Source organism: Camellia sinensis, chromosome 6 (genome assembly GCF_055761805.1).
Source record: "Camellia sinensis isolate YWXY chromosome 6, ASM5576180v1, whole genome shotgun sequence".
Classification (NCBI taxonomy): domain Eukaryota; kingdom Viridiplantae; phylum Streptophyta; class Magnoliopsida; order Ericales; family Theaceae; genus Camellia; species Camellia sinensis.
The window spans coordinates 141380413-141395729 of record NC_138966.1 but is presented as its reverse complement, the minus strand read 5'-3'; the positions used below and the strand labels follow the sequence as shown (position 1 = coordinate 141395729).

At 36.6% G+C, this 15317-nt stretch overlaps 2 protein-coding genes across 2 annotated transcripts; both read right to left on the bottom strand.

Annotated features, from left to right (window-relative positions):
* Positions 1 to 11910: 11910 nt before the first annotated feature.
* On the bottom strand, positions 11911 to 13629 carry LOC114309895 (uncharacterized). The gene is made up of 3 exons (XM_082876510.1): positions 13475 to 13629; positions 12099 to 13317; positions 11911 to 12006 (listed from the first exon to the last, which is right to left on the bottom strand). Exons 1-3 carry the CDS (start codon positions 13627 to 13629, stop codon positions 11911 to 11913), a joined length of 1470 nt encoding a protein of 489 aa, XP_082732636.1.
* A 75-nt stretch (positions 13630 to 13704) lies between these two features.
* LOC145793643 (protein FAR1-RELATED SEQUENCE 5-like) lies at positions 13705 to 14469 on the bottom strand. The gene has a single exon (XM_082876509.1). The coding sequence runs from the start codon at positions 14467 to 14469 to the stop codon at positions 13705 to 13707; it is 765 nt and encodes a 254-aa protein (XP_082732635.1).
* Between the last annotated feature and the right edge of the window lie 848 nt (positions 14470 to 15317).

The window sequence follows — 15317 nt, the reverse complement described above, 5'->3', positions numbered from 1 at the left end:
TTTTGGTTGCGTTTTAAATTTTATATTTTTGTTGGTATTACAGGGCATGTTAGGTAATCCGCCCTTGATATTTTATTTTTGTTGATGTTAGTAGACATGTTTTTTGTTGGATATTAGGAGATGTGTTTGGTAATCCACATGCGGTTGATATTATATTTTTGTGGATATTAGTAGACGTTTTTTGTGAATATTTAGAGACATGTTTATAATCCGCATGCAGTTCATATTGTATTTTTGTGGATAGTGCTGAAATTCGATTGTGATGTTTATGAAAATGAACAGATTTTTGTATTGATTTGTAATAGATATTTTATTGAACAGGTTATTGAAATGTGTAGGGAATTGTTACTGAAAAGAAAAAATTTCAGAAGAAAATAGTACCCCCATTTTCAAATTTTTTAATTTTTATTAGTGACGAAATAAAAAATGTCGCTATTAGTTTTCAAAAAACATGACGAATAATTTTGTCACTAATGATATAGTACCAACAAATAATTTCATCACATTTGCTGAATATTTCGTCGCTAAATTGAAATATTTGGTGGCAAAATGTTTTTTGTCATTGAAGAATTTTCTTTTCTTCTCATTTTAGTGACGATTTTTTTTGTCACCTTAATCCATATCATTGGTGAGGAAAATGTTCGTCACTAAAGTCTATTTGGTGACGAAATATTTCATCGCCAAAAACAATTAAAAAAAAATTATTTAGTTTTGGTGACGAAATTGATGTTATAGAGGACGAAAAATTTAATGATCGGAGACGAAACATTTGGTCGCCAAAAATCAAAAATAGGCAACGAAACTGTTTTTCATCACCAGGTACTTTTAGCGACAACGTATAAGCCACGAACGTGGTGACAAATTTTTTTCGTCGCAAGTCACTTTAGTGACGAAAATTTGATGTTTGGAGACAAAATCAGTCTGTCACCAAAGGTCTTTTTTGTTGTAGTGATTTTTGTTGAAAAGAAAATAATGAGACCCAGTGGTATGAATAGAAATACTAAGAAAATAGGAAAGGTTTCTCAATTCCTTCAATGAAAAAGCCAAATGCATTTGGGTAACTAATGATTGAATACGAGAAAGGGCCACTCCTAGTCAAGAAAATGTCATCCACATAGACCAGCAGAATGGTAGTGGAGGTGGTGGTTTTATGAATGAATAAAGAGGTATCACAAGAGCTATTGTGAAACCCTTGAGAGAAAAGATAGGCTGGAAATGTAGAGAACCAAGCACAATGAGCTTGTTAAGACCATAGAGTGCTTTATGTAATTTGGAAACATGAGAGGACAGAGAGGAAGAAACAAAACCAGGAGGTTGAATCATATACACTTCTTCCTCAAGCTTGCCTTGAAGAAAAGCATTGGAGATGTCCAATTGCCTTAAAGTCCTATGATGATGTAAAGCAAGACAAAGAAGCACTCTAACACTTGGAAACTTCACAACAGGACTAAAGGTTTCCTGAAAATCCACACCTTCCTCCTGAAGATACCCTTTAGCCACCAATCTTGTTTTATAACGACCAATGGTACCATTAGAATTTCTTTTAATTTGGAAAACCCATTAGTAGCCTATAGCATTTTTGTGAGAATGCAAAAGAACCAGGGACCAAGTGTGTTGTTGCTGTAAGACACCATATTCTTGTTGCATAGCTTTGAACCAAACAGGAGAAGCAAGAGCTTGCTTATAAGTAGAAGATTCATAGTCAAGAAAGAAGGATGAAGAATTTGGACTAAGAAAGACAGTTGAAGAGGAAGTGGTTATGCTAAGAGAAATAGATATGGTTTTAGATTTGGTCAACATATGATGATGGTTAGAAGAAGGAGATAAGATAGGTAAATCAATGGAAATGGAATGGATGGGTATGGTAGATGGACAAGATTGATCAGTGGGAGGAATCAGAGAAGCAGCAGGAGTTGTAGAGTGAATAGCTGCAGCTGATTATGACCTGTGCTGGGAGGCAAATGGCAGATTAGATTAATAAGCAAGGGACTGAGCATGCTGCAAAGCAGTAGGCAGATGAGGCTAAAGAACATTAGCCTGAGGAGAAAGCAGAACAGTTGACTGAGAAGGCTGCAGAACAAGTGAGACAGCTAACTGAGGCTGAAGCTAAGTTGTAGCTGACTGAAAAGCACCCACAGCTGCAGTAGAATGGAGTGGTGCAGAAGAAAATTTACCCAAAGCTGATTGTGGCACTGTCGAAACAGAGACCAAAAGAAAGAGATGAAAGAAAACAAAGAAGAAAAGAAAGTGTTAGTCATAGAAAAAGGGAAAACAGATTCATTAAAAACACATGCCATGAAAGATATAATTTCCCAGTTAAGGGATCAAGACATCTATAACCCTTAACAAAGGGATGATAGCTTAAAAAAATACAAGACAATGACTTGGGTGGAAATTTAGAGTTAATATAAGGTCTAAGCCACGGAAAGCACTGGCAACCAAACACCCTTAAAAAGGTTAAATCATGACGGGTATGAAACAACACTTCAAAATGAGATTTATTTGAAAGAACAGAAGAAGGCATTTTATTAATTAAGAAGGTAGTAATGCCAACTGCATCAAACTAATAGTGAAGAGGAAGAGAAGCATGATGAATTAAAGCAATAACTGTGTTAGAGCATCTCCAACCGTGAACTTCTTTTTTATCAAATCTGAGGAAAAAAAGGATGATTTTCTCAATTTGATACCACTGGCTCCAACGGTGCATCAAAAGGGAGAGGGGCGACCGGTTGGTCGACCGTGTGCCCAAAAAGCTCCAACCTCTGCTGAGCAGACTCAGTGGAGAGACCTTCTCTGCTACATCTCAGATTCTCCTGCATTCACAGACCTCAATTCCATTAAAACCCAAATGAAATTAAAACCCAAATGAAACAAATAGTCATAATTCTCTCAGATTGATTACCAAATCCACAGCTTCCTTCAACACAGCCTCTGAAAAAAGATGCTCAGGTTTGGTTTGGTTCAGGGTTGCTGGTGGGTTGACCGATTGGTTGACCGGCCGGTCGACCGGCTGGCCAACCGGTAAGGCAAAAAAAAAAATATATATATTTTTACCTGTTTGAACCTTTTTTGACCGGTTTGAACCTAGGAATTCGGTCGACCGGTTGGTCAACCGGCCGGGCAATCGGTTGGTTGACCGGTTCTTCCCTCCAACGGTCACACACAGTGTTTTGATGAAATATGTATTCTGTCCTCAGTTTGATGAATTGTTTGCTGAAATCTCAATTTGATATCGATTTGGTACAACCGTTGGAGCACCAAACAGTAACTTTTTCACCAAATTTTAAATTTGATGCCAGGTTTGATTCAGGGTTGGAGATGGTCTTAATGACATGCCTATGTTTTCTTTCTGCAATGCCATTTTAAGAAGTATATAGACAAGAGTATTGATGGACAATGCCATGAGAAGTGAGATAATGATGCATTTTATTAGTAAAATACTCAGTGCCACCATCTGTTTGAAGCACCTGAGGAGGAGTGGAAAATTGTTTCTTAACACAGATTTTAAACTCCACAAATTTTATATAAAAAAATTAAAAAAAAATTCACTCTTATAAGCCCAAGATATAACCAAGTAAATCGACTAAAATCATTCACAAACAATACATAATACTTGAATCCAAAAGTAGATTTATTAAAAGGGCTCTAAACATCATTGTGGATCACTGACAAATGTTGATTTACAGTTGAATTGGACAAATGAAAAGGAAATCTATGACTTTTGGATACACATCAATCAGCAACACAAGTACTATTGTCATGAGACTTAGAAGAATTACAAAAAACAACAATGATTCATCCCACTAATTTGGGAGCACTAATTGACCACTAATGAGGTGAAAATTCAAAAAAAAAAAAAAAACAAAAAAAAACTTAAGAGCAAAACATCACATCAATGAGTGGGGTCCACCAATTAGTACTCTCCTAGGCTCCTAAATTAGTGGTATTAAACATTTTTCTACAAAAAAATACTCTTCTTGAGATGAGCAAACTTCTGTAAACAAGGATGGCCTAGCCTATAATGCCAGATATTTGATGAGACAAATTTATTCCTTTTGGACTAAAATTTGTCTAAAAAACGAACTTTTTTAGACCAAATTATTTTGTCCTCAAAGTGCATTTATTAGTAATTTTGTCATTAATTAATTTTTTTTGAGACAATTTTTAGCATCCTCATTATGATAAAATTAATCACTAAATGTTTTTTTTTTTCAACAATTTTTTTAATTTCGAAGGCAAAAGCAATTAATCCTTAAAATTTGTGTATATAAAAAACTAGGTAAATTACACTGACACCCCCTTAGATTTCTTTTAATATAGATTTCGCCTCACGTTTGAAAAATTACACTTACCCCCTTGTCAAATTAAAATGATACATTTGTTCCTTACTCTTTCTACATATAAAATAAAACAATACTGATATTTTACTTATGTCATTTCAAAAGGAATAACAATCATCTTCTTTGATTTAATTTATACAAAAAAAATTGAATTTCTTTATTTTTTGTGTTTTTTGATTTTTACTAATATTTTTTAATATTTTAAGTAATTTTTTTATTTTTTAGATATGCCTAATCTAAATATATTTAAAAAGTATAATGTTTTGTAATTTTTTTTTAAATTCACCAAATACAAAAAAATATATATATAAAAATACAAAAAAATCAGTAATATTGTAATAAATGTGAATGACTGTGTTTGGTAATACTGTAATAAATATGGGTAAATAGATGATAAAGAAAAATTATGGTGGAAATAAAAATGAAAAATTCTATTCATATATAAAAATTTATACAAAAAATATCATAAAAATATTGTGATAGTGATATTGTTGTAAATATAAATCATGTTTGTGGGTGTTTTGTTTTAAAATGAAAGATCACAATTCAGTTATATCATTATGTTTGAAAATTTTATATAAAATTTTTGTTTGTATATCATCACACAATAAGAATATGTTTAGGTAGAATTTGATGATGAAAAATTGTAGAATGCAATAATAATGATAGGGAAAAGAAATTGTAGAAAAAAAAGGGCAAGATAATCATATAGAAAATTTTAAGGCATGACATTAGCTATGCAGGGGAAATTTGTAATGAGATTATTAACTTCAGGAAGAGGAATGTAATTTTTCAAAGGTGAAAAAAAAATCTGTATTAAATAAAAATTTTAGAAAATGTCAGTATAATTTATCCTAAACAAATATTAAAAATTTCAAATGCGTTACTAATTTTACACAATGGTAATTCATAATAACGTTGTTTGAAAGTGTACGAGTCATCACCATCTTTTGATCCATGTCAAAGCATTAATGATTCATGTATAAGTCACTTTTATCATGTTTTAATTTTCATCATTTTGATCAAGTTCTCATTTTCATTATTTTCATCATGTTTTTATTGTCTTCATATTGTTATTCTTTTATTATTATTATTATTATTATTATTATTATTATTATTGTTTTATTTTCATCATGTTCTTCTATTTTATTTTCTCCATAGGTGTTATTCACTCTTTAGACACATTCGTGAAATTAGTCGAAGTATCCGTAAATTGATCCGGATACTCAATCATTAAAAAAATATAATAATTGAGAAGCCATGTGTGCGTCCTACTTAAATAGTAATTAGTATTTATCCACTGATGAATATTAAGGCTGTAATCTCAAATAAAATTGTTTCATTATTTTAACAGTGGTGCTACATGCACCAATTAGTGTACTAATTAGTGTACCAACACTAGTTATAATATTATTATTGACTTTACTCATTATACAAAAAATATCAAAAACCTCTTAAAGGTTCGTTTGATGTTGGCTAATATAGCAAACTTTTTTGTGTTGAGACTTTTTTAGCCTCGTTTGGTTTGGATTTTTGACTTTTGTGAAAGAAAAAGTGTAATGATTATAGTTTGGGAAGCTTCTATCAACACACACCAAATACCCTCTTTGCACATCCTTCTCACTACACACACACAAAAAAAAAATCATTCCTAATTCTTTTACTCACTGCATACACATTTGATTCCACATCTACCCTCACACACTCTCACACACACACACACACACACACACACACACACACACACCCTCAAACCCAGCTCTCTCGACGGTGCACACCCATTGAAGTTGCAGCTCTCACATTGCTCTCCCAACAGTGCAAATACACCCATTGAAGCTGCGCTGCATCTCTCACATTGCTCTCCCAACGGTGCAAATAGCTCCCTGCTTCACACAGTTGGGGTAACTTTTTTCACTAATCTTTAATTTTTTCATTTGCCAAATAGCTCCCAACGGCTAGCAAACCCCATGTTCATTTGTAATGTAGAGTTTTTCATTTGTAATGTAGAGTTTTTCACTTATAATGTAGAGTTTTTCATTTATAACCGTCGTTCGAAACTGGTTTTCCGAAATATAACAATTTGTTCGAACGCAGAAATCCGAAAATAATCAATAATTTCATCAGTAGATTTCCGAAAATGTTTCATTGTTTCAATAGTCAACTTCCAAAAAAATTTGAATTTTGTCAACACTCAATTTCCGAAATTATGTTTGTGTTTCGGATTTCAACTTCCGAACAGAATAGGTATTTTCGGTTGTGAACTTCCGAACAGGTTTTTTTTTTTTTTTTTTTCCCCTTCTGTTGGGAGCTTATATTTCCACATCCCCATTCCCCTCTTTACACACACTTAATAAACACACTTATTATAATTTACACACTTATTATAATTTTGTTAAACACTTATTAGTAATTTCACTTGAATGAACACTTATTATAATTTCCCCACCATGGCCATGTGTATTGTTGTTTGCATGGCCATTCTTTATTTACACACACTTATTATAATTTTACACACACTCTCATTACACACGCTTATTATAATTTTACACACACTCTCATTAATTTTACACACACTCTCTTTGTTTACACACACTTGTTTGCATGACCATTCTTTATTTGCACACACTCATTGCACACACTTATTATTTTTTGCAGATAATATGGATTCTAAATGTCAACAACGTGTCCCACCTACTGCTTCAAATAGACGACGTTGTAAATTGGATATAGACCATGAACGGGGACGAGGGCGTGGGCGAGGACGAGGTCAAGGTCGTGATCCAGTTTCGGTAGAATATGATATCCCCAGTGCCAGTCAAAGTCAGAGCCGAAGCCAATGACGAGTTCAAGGTTATGATATGCCTGATATTGCTATGGAGGATGCCTTTTTACCTGATTCTCCTTCTGTCCAGAAGAGGACCTTACTCATGCTTTTCCAGGTGGACCGACTGATCCATCAATACTACGGAGTTTCAATAGTCATGTCGCTGCGGCTGTTTGGCACGAAGAGGTAAACATTCTTGAGTAGAAGTGAAATTCATTTGTATATGAATTTTTTTTTCCCGTGTATGTTGTATGGTAGTTTGTAATGAGATATTATTTGTGTTATAGGAACGAGGGCCCCTAAAGTGTCATAATCACTCTTCGAAGATCCTTGCATGGCCATGGTGGTCAGTAGACAACAACACCAGATTCAAAGCCATTATTGAGCAGTCTGGGCTGTCCCAGTTAGCTCGTTTCACTTATCGGTTCGTCAACAAGCTTCTAATCTCCAGTTTTTTTGAGAGATGGCAACCTGAGATGAACACATTTCACATGACAGTTGGTGAGATGACCTTAACCCTGGATGACGTTGGCACTATTCTTGGCCTTCCCATTGTAGGCAAATCAGTCAGCGTACCAGATGTGACAGATCATCATGGAGTTACACTACTCGTTTATGGCTTGGGGATTACTGAACGTGCAGCACATGAAGAGGTTTCTACTGCTGGTGGCAATTCAGTCAAGCTTGAGTGGTTGCAAAGTCAATATGCTGGTGTCACAGATTCAGACCCCGATGAGGCTATACAGTGCGCTGCTAAAGCTTATTTGTTGTTTCTGTTGGGATGTACACTCTTTAGTGACAAGAGTGGCGACAGGGTTCCTGTTGTTTACCTTGGCTTATTGATGATTTGGTGTCATGACCCAAACCCGGCCCTGTGGGTTTAGCACCATAACCGGCCAGTAATCCGAGATTACCGAAGGCCTGCAGGACAGTAATACAGTAAAACAGAGTACAGGGTCTAGCGGAAGCCAATACAGTAAATAAACAGTGCCCAATGAGCTGTGACAGTCTGTATGCAAAAAGACTTCTCATACATTTATACATAAACAGTATAGAACAGTATGCACAACATTTACAATCATCCAGACTAGGGACTCAATCCCTGCATATCAGTATGGTAAACATTCAGTCTATACAGAACGGTAAGACAGTATAGAAGGGGAAAATCTAAAACACCCGAAGCCTTAACGGTTAGGCTCGGAACCTCGCAGTGAGGCACATAGGCTGGCTTGACAAAACTGGAGGAATCCTGACGCTCCTAGCCGCGGTCTGGTGCCTGTACACCTACATATATATATGAGCCGTGAGCTAAAGCCCAGTGAATAACATAATGCGTAAAGAGGTTAAGAATGAATGTCCTTACAGTATGAAAACAGTTCATTTCAATCAGTCATTCAGTTGTCCAGTACAGTAAACAGTCATATGTGGTACATCCGTTAGCATAACAGTAAACAGTAGGTCTAGAAGACCGAACAGTAATGATGGCCATCAGTCAGTAAACAGTAGTGGTTCCAACAAGGGAACCGACAGAGATCTCTGTAACAGTAACAGTAACAGTAGGTGCTAAGGATGCCACAATACAATTCAGAATATAGGACATACATTCATTCAGTTAACAGTAATCAGTTCAGAAACAGTACAGTTCGGTTGTTCAGAAAATAATCATTTGTGAACATATCTTTACACAATCGTTACTCACAGAGTTCGGGCTACAGTATGCTAGAGCGTGTCTCCCCAGTCGCCAACCCTACACAGTTAACAGATTGAACACACTAAGCTATACAGTTGGGAAATATAACAACTTAATCCCTAATGCCTCGGTGTGTTCTACATCTATATCCTCAACAAGATGCCTTAAACTAGGCCTAAGAATGCCTAGAATGGGATGAGGATGCAAAGATGCACTTAGAAAACATTTTCAGAATTTTCGAAAAAACAGAGTCCCGCTCGAGCGCAGGTTTCCCCGCTCGAGCGTACAGGAAAACAAAGGTACACACTCGAGCGTAAACTTTCCCGCTCGAGCGTACTGTAAAAGTACTGGATGGGTGAAATCCCCGCTCGACGCCCGCTCGAGCTTGAGACATGACTCCGCTCGAGCGGACTGTAAAACAATGCAAGATGCTGGAAGCTCGATTTTCTCGCTCGAGCGGCACTTCCCCCGCTCGGGCGGACGACTGAAATCTGGAAATCCCAGATTCGAGCTCCAGGTTCAAAACCAAGCTCAAAAGCATCAAAACCAATCCTCTTGGGCCCATTTCCTGGAAAACATTTATAAACACATAGAATAACATGTTTCAAAGCTCAATTTTAAGAAATCAAAGCCCAAGGGTGTTTAATTCAAACTCAATTTAAACCATTTTTCAAGCACAAGATGAACATGCAAACATGCATGAATTCAAACCATTTCAAAGCTTCGATTTGATGCTCTAAGGAGCCAATTCTTTTCAAAACATGATGAAATCATGGACTACACTCAAGACATGAACATGCATGTAACATTTTGCCATGAAAACAACTCAAAATCCAACAATACTACCATGCATGCAAAGATTGGGCTTCAATTCACCATTAATGAACCAATTCATGACTTAGCTCTACAATTGGACATGAACCATGCATGAATCAACTTAAACACAAGTCAAAAGGATGAAATTCATACCTAGGTTCCTTGAATGCAAGTCTAGAGGTTCAAATTAACAATCCACACTTCAATCTTCAAGCAATTCTACCAATGAACTCGAGATCCACTCAATTCTCTCTCACTCTCTATTTTGGTCGGTTGAGTCTAAGGAATGAGCTGATGGAATGTGTATGAATGAGTGTAATGAGGCTCAAAGATGATTCAAGTAGTGGGCCACTTAAGTGGCATTAAGGTAATTAAGCCTAACTCTTTAATTAGCTTATTTTAATCTAATCTAATCATACCTAATCAATTTTCAAATAAATATACCATAAAATTACATTAATTATGACGCTCATAAAACATCAATCGGTTACTAATTCGGCCGCCGATAAGGCCTTAAATTAAACGCTCAAACATGAACAGATAAAATAAACAATCAACAGATAGAATGCAATTCAAACGTACATACTCAGTCAGTTCAGTTCCAGTTTCCAGTCAGTCAGTTCAGCATTTTTAATCAGTCCAATTATTAGTCATAATCAGCTCAGTTTAACGGTAATCGATGTTTATCGGTAATCAATCAGTCATTAATCGGTAAACAGTATGAGGGTTGTTACATTTGGGATCCTTTCATACTTACGCCTGGGGTGCTGATGCATTAGCATTTTTATACAGACAGTTGGGGTGTATGCTAGCCGGTCCGGGGTTAAGCAGATGGGTGGTTATATGACTCTTTTGGAGGTGTGGATTTATGAGCACTTCTGAGCATTCCGACCTCACCAGAACATGGGCTACAATGAAGACATGCCACACGTGTACCATTGGGCATCTAGGAGAGAGGCGGGTTCCTCCATTGATCATTTGAAATCTTTTCGAGCCGAGCTTAACAGTTTGGTAGCTACTGATGTAAGTTTACTCATCCTGAGATAATTTTAACACTTTCCATTTATCTTACCCTTTATATACTTTAATTCAAAAACACTTTACGTTTACAGGTTATTTGGGATCCATACCACAGCTGTAGAGACCGGCATCCATATAATCCGGTTACGTTCTACCATGGATGCTTAAAGTGCTTAGACGTTGTCGAACCCTATCATCCAGATAGAGTTCTGAGGTAGTTTGGCAGGGTTCAAACCATCCCAGATGCACTGCTAGCTCCCTGTCGTGGCGCTCGAGGCAACATATCTGCATGATATATAGTCATGTATAGATACTTGAATAGGATCTGGGAGGCTTGGGATAACCACGTGTTATCTGAGCAACGGAGGAGCACACTAGTTCGTCAGCCTTGGGAATGTGTACCGGGTTACATGGATTGGTATAAGAATATCACGCACCTATATGTTGAGCACACTGATGAACCGTGTGTCCATGACCATCAGGATTTCAGCCAACATGCCGATGTAATATATTATCCTCTTTTATGCATTTGTAACTTACTTTTTATTTTCTAATATGTTCCCTAAAATATGATATTGTTTTCAAATGCAGCGTATTGCACATGCACTGCAGATTTCACATCCTATTATTGACGCTGGTTATGAGGAGGGGATTCGACATCCTCATCGACTTTACCAGGCTATCGAGAGTATGACGCACGTCCTTCAAGGTCGGCACATTGACGAAGCTGGACCTAGTTCTGTTGGACCTAGTTATACTGGAGGTTGCTTTCCATCTTCGACGTTGACATACAGTTGTAGGCCTAGGCGTAGGCATACAGCTGATTCGTGACCTGTTATTTGTTAGTTGATGAATTTTTTTTTGGTATTTTTTGTAAGATAATATTGTTGTAATAGTAACAGTGGTTAATATTTTCTTATTAGAATGGAATGGCAACAATGGTATTGTAATGACATTGTAATGACATTTTATTATTAGAATGGAATGGTAACAATGGTCCTTGATTTTGTAAATGATATGTTCTTATTACAATGGCATGGTAATAATGGTCGATAACATTCAATCCATATTGCAAAACAGAACACATCAACATAAAAAACACATCCATTAATTTCTTCCATAATTCTAACATTGTCAAATGCATACATGTGTCATGTGAAATCAACAACATCAAAGGTCTCTCGAGTAGCTACATTATCATGAATAATGTCCTTGAAATGTTAAATGCGATGCACATATGCATCATCCCAGTCGACAGCGCAAGGGTGACGGTATTTTCGCCAATTAGTGGCTATAGGAGGAACTGGATGGCCTGGCTACAACAAAACCTGCACCAAATATCAATTGAGTTAGTGGTCATACCTCATAACTTCTTGTAGATGCACAAATTTATAAGTTTCTGTTATACCTGGACGAAATGATTTCCGTTGACAAACCCAATGACAATCTCATGTCTATCAAGTTGAGGTACTAGCACTATTCTAAGAGGTAAAAAGGTGAGACATTGCTGTAATGACAAGTGGTATAACACAAGATTGTAGCACGATGCAACAAGATGCCCCATGTCTGGCATAGTCATCCAATGTGAGTATCTAGGACTGTCTTCAAAGTATGACAATATGCTTGTCAATTCTTCAAGCCTTTCGTAGGACCCATAAAGTGTAATGTATTCATCTTTGTGTGTGTGTAGCTCACCCAACAGATCACGCCTAACCTGAGCCCAATCATCTTCTGTATGACCAATTGAAGCAGCTATAGCCTTGAAACCACAATTCCCATCTGCAGCTACATCCTTGACAAACTTAATGTATGGTTTCAACCCAGATGGGAAAGCATCAGCATATGCACCAGGTTTCACTGTTCTAGTAATGTATACCTTCCCTTTCGGATTCACCTTCTCCTTTCCCTCAACAGGTTGCTTCTTCTTGGTTTGCAGAGTAAAAGCTAATGTAGTGATTTGAGTGTCCCTAGGTGAGAAGGAATCATGTCCAGATTGCACCAACTCAAATGCACACGGGTCACGATGGGTAGAAACATTGATCTTCTTATGATCCCAAGGACGTGTTTTGGCCTTCATCTCCGGCTCAACAAGAAAAATGCTTCCCGGATATACAATCTCTTTCAACTTCTTCAAAATCTCCAACCGCATGGTTCTATCACTTTCATTAAACTTGTTCACAAACAACTCTACTTCTGCATGACAACTCACCTTCGTTTCCTCTTCTTTCTTGCATATGGAGATATGAAGTTGCCTCCACTGTAACTGTATGGTAGCAAGTGGTATAGGACGATCTTGTCTGAAGTAGTCAGCAATCTCATGGGCACAAGGTAAACCATAAGTGTAGCGAAGGACGCATCCACAAGCTTCAACATCAATACCTATGGAATTGGCTCTTTTACTCTCTACAAGCAAATACGCCAATGCAGAGATAGACATATTACCCCGTAGCTCCCTGAACTGAGAAGGTTTAAATTGATGTTGCATAACAGTTAGACTTTTCTCAAATAAAGCCTTGATATTAGTGTGTTGCAACTCAAGCAGACTGTGTATTTTCTCAAATGATGCTTGAAATAAGACTTGACATGAACCCAATTGTCTTTTAAGTTTTGCATGTGCACTCTCAGCCCTGTTCAATTCAATGTAAGTCAAATTAAAATCAAGTACATGGCACTTATTAATAACATATTGAAGAAAAGTAATCTTATCGGTTCGTTGTAACATTGCCGCAATGCATACACGTGTCTGTCCATGCCGCGACAAATTTGTCCTTGTAAGGAACCAACCAAGTATCCATGACGCATTTGACTGCATCAGGATAACTACTGAATTCCTTAAGTAATGATTTCAGATGCTCATTGTATTGAATTTCAGAAGATGAATACACTAAAGAGTTCCACTCATGGTTGAACTTCTTCCATTTTTGCTGTGTCTCAAACATTTTCTTGCATTTGGTCAATACATTCTTACTGATATGCCAACGACATAATAAATGTCTGCCACTCGGAAATATCTTCTATATGGCATTCATCAAGGCTAGCTCTTTGTCAGTAACAATAATTGTTGGTACAACAAAATCATCCATGACATCACGCAATGTAGCTAACACCCACGCATAGTTATCGACCCTCTCATACTGTAAGTATGCGAAAGCTACAAAGATTGTCATTTCAGTTGATGTCACTCCCATAATTTTAAGAAGAGGAAGACGATATCTGTTGGTTTTATATGTGCAATCCATAATTAATATACATGGGAAAGACCGAAATAAGTCCAAACTGGTAGGATGTGCCCAAAACAAGTCTGTCACAATCATCGTGGACTCTTTAGACCGATGGCGCTCAATGTAATTATACTTGGCCAATTCATCCAATAAGTGTTGCATCTGTGATCTTCCAGCTCTCTGTACGACCCTGTTTCGATGGCGTACATTGTAAATGGTTTTAAGTGTGCTTACATTGAGGGCATCTCGCTGTTTCAAGGTTACTAGGATTTCTTTTGGCCGAACCATGCTCTTTGACATATCCATTAACAATGCTTTCTCATTCTTTGATAGCCTCTCCGCATATGAATGTCCCTCAAGGTGCTCCGCATGTGGATGATTATGCAATCTGCATACTACAGTCAATGTCCATTCATCATGTGTGGTAAACCTGTGAGCCCTCATATCAAAAGGACAACCACACTTCTTCGTACCGGTTGTTCTTGATATATTGTTGCCATCATGTTTTAACTTCTTTGTTGCTCTATATTGGTCACTCCTCTCACAAGCAAGATACATCCTGGGTCTTTTTTTTCCCTCCACCATGGTCTGATGTTTTGATTACAATGACCAAACCATTTCTCTTTCCAACTTCACGTACCCAGTTGAGCAATTTATCCTTAGTTTTTGAATACCCACAAAGTCAAATAAATATTATCAAACATTTACATTTGGTGAGCAATTCGAAACATAATCATTATAATTTCATAGAGTGAACTTGTTCAGTTGTGAATTGAGTAGTGTAATTCAACACAAAATCCATGCAAACCTGACTTCCTTGAGTTGACACATATTCCTACATGTTTTGTATAACATTACAAATTTTTAATGGCATTATAAAGATTAATTTGCAATTCGAAATTGTAAATTTGGAATGCAGTTTGCAAATTTGGAATATAAAATGGGAATTTTTTTTTTTACTTCATTCGGAAGTAGCTGTCCGAATTTATTTTAAACTTTCGGAAGTTGAATGTTGTAAAAGTTAACTTTGTTCGGACAACAACTTCCGAATTTAAATACTTTGTTCGGAAAACAACTTCCGAAATTAATTACTTTGTTCGGACAACAACTTCTGAAAATAAATACTTATTTCGGTAGTAGATTTCCGAACCAAATAATACAATTCGACTCTGGTTATCTGAACGACGCTGGGAAAAAAAAAGAGAAGAGAAACTCACATTTCCTTCACTATGTTTCTCATAAACACTTATTTGCTGATTTTCAGAAGGCAAATCCTCCATAACAATGATGCTTTCCCTACGAATGAGGAAGGTTGATGAATGAGTGCATTGAGAAGCTACGAACTTGGAGCTTAATGGAAGAAGCTACGAACTTGGAAGAAACTACGAATGAGTGAATACTCTGCT

What these genes read in the sequence shown, in the direction of transcription:
- LOC114309895 (XM_082876510.1), bottom strand. Translation starts at nt 13,629, where the DNA reads ATGTTTGAGACACAGCAAAAATGGAAGAAGTTCAACCATGAGTGGAAC. An exon ending in AAATGCGTCATGGATACTTG is followed by an intron (nt 13,318 to 13,474) that starts GTTGGTTCCTTA and finishes TGAATTGAACAG; the next exon opens with GGCTGAGAGTGCACATGCAA. An exon ending in ACGGAAATCATTTCGTCCAG is followed by an intron (nt 12,007 to 12,098) that starts GTATAACAGAAA and finishes GTTTTGTTGTAG; the next exon opens with CCAGGCCATCCAGTTCCTCC.
- LOC145793643 (XM_082876509.1), bottom strand. Translation starts at nt 14,469, where the DNA reads ATGTATCTTGCTTGTGAGAGGAGTGACCAATATAGAGCAACAAAGAAG.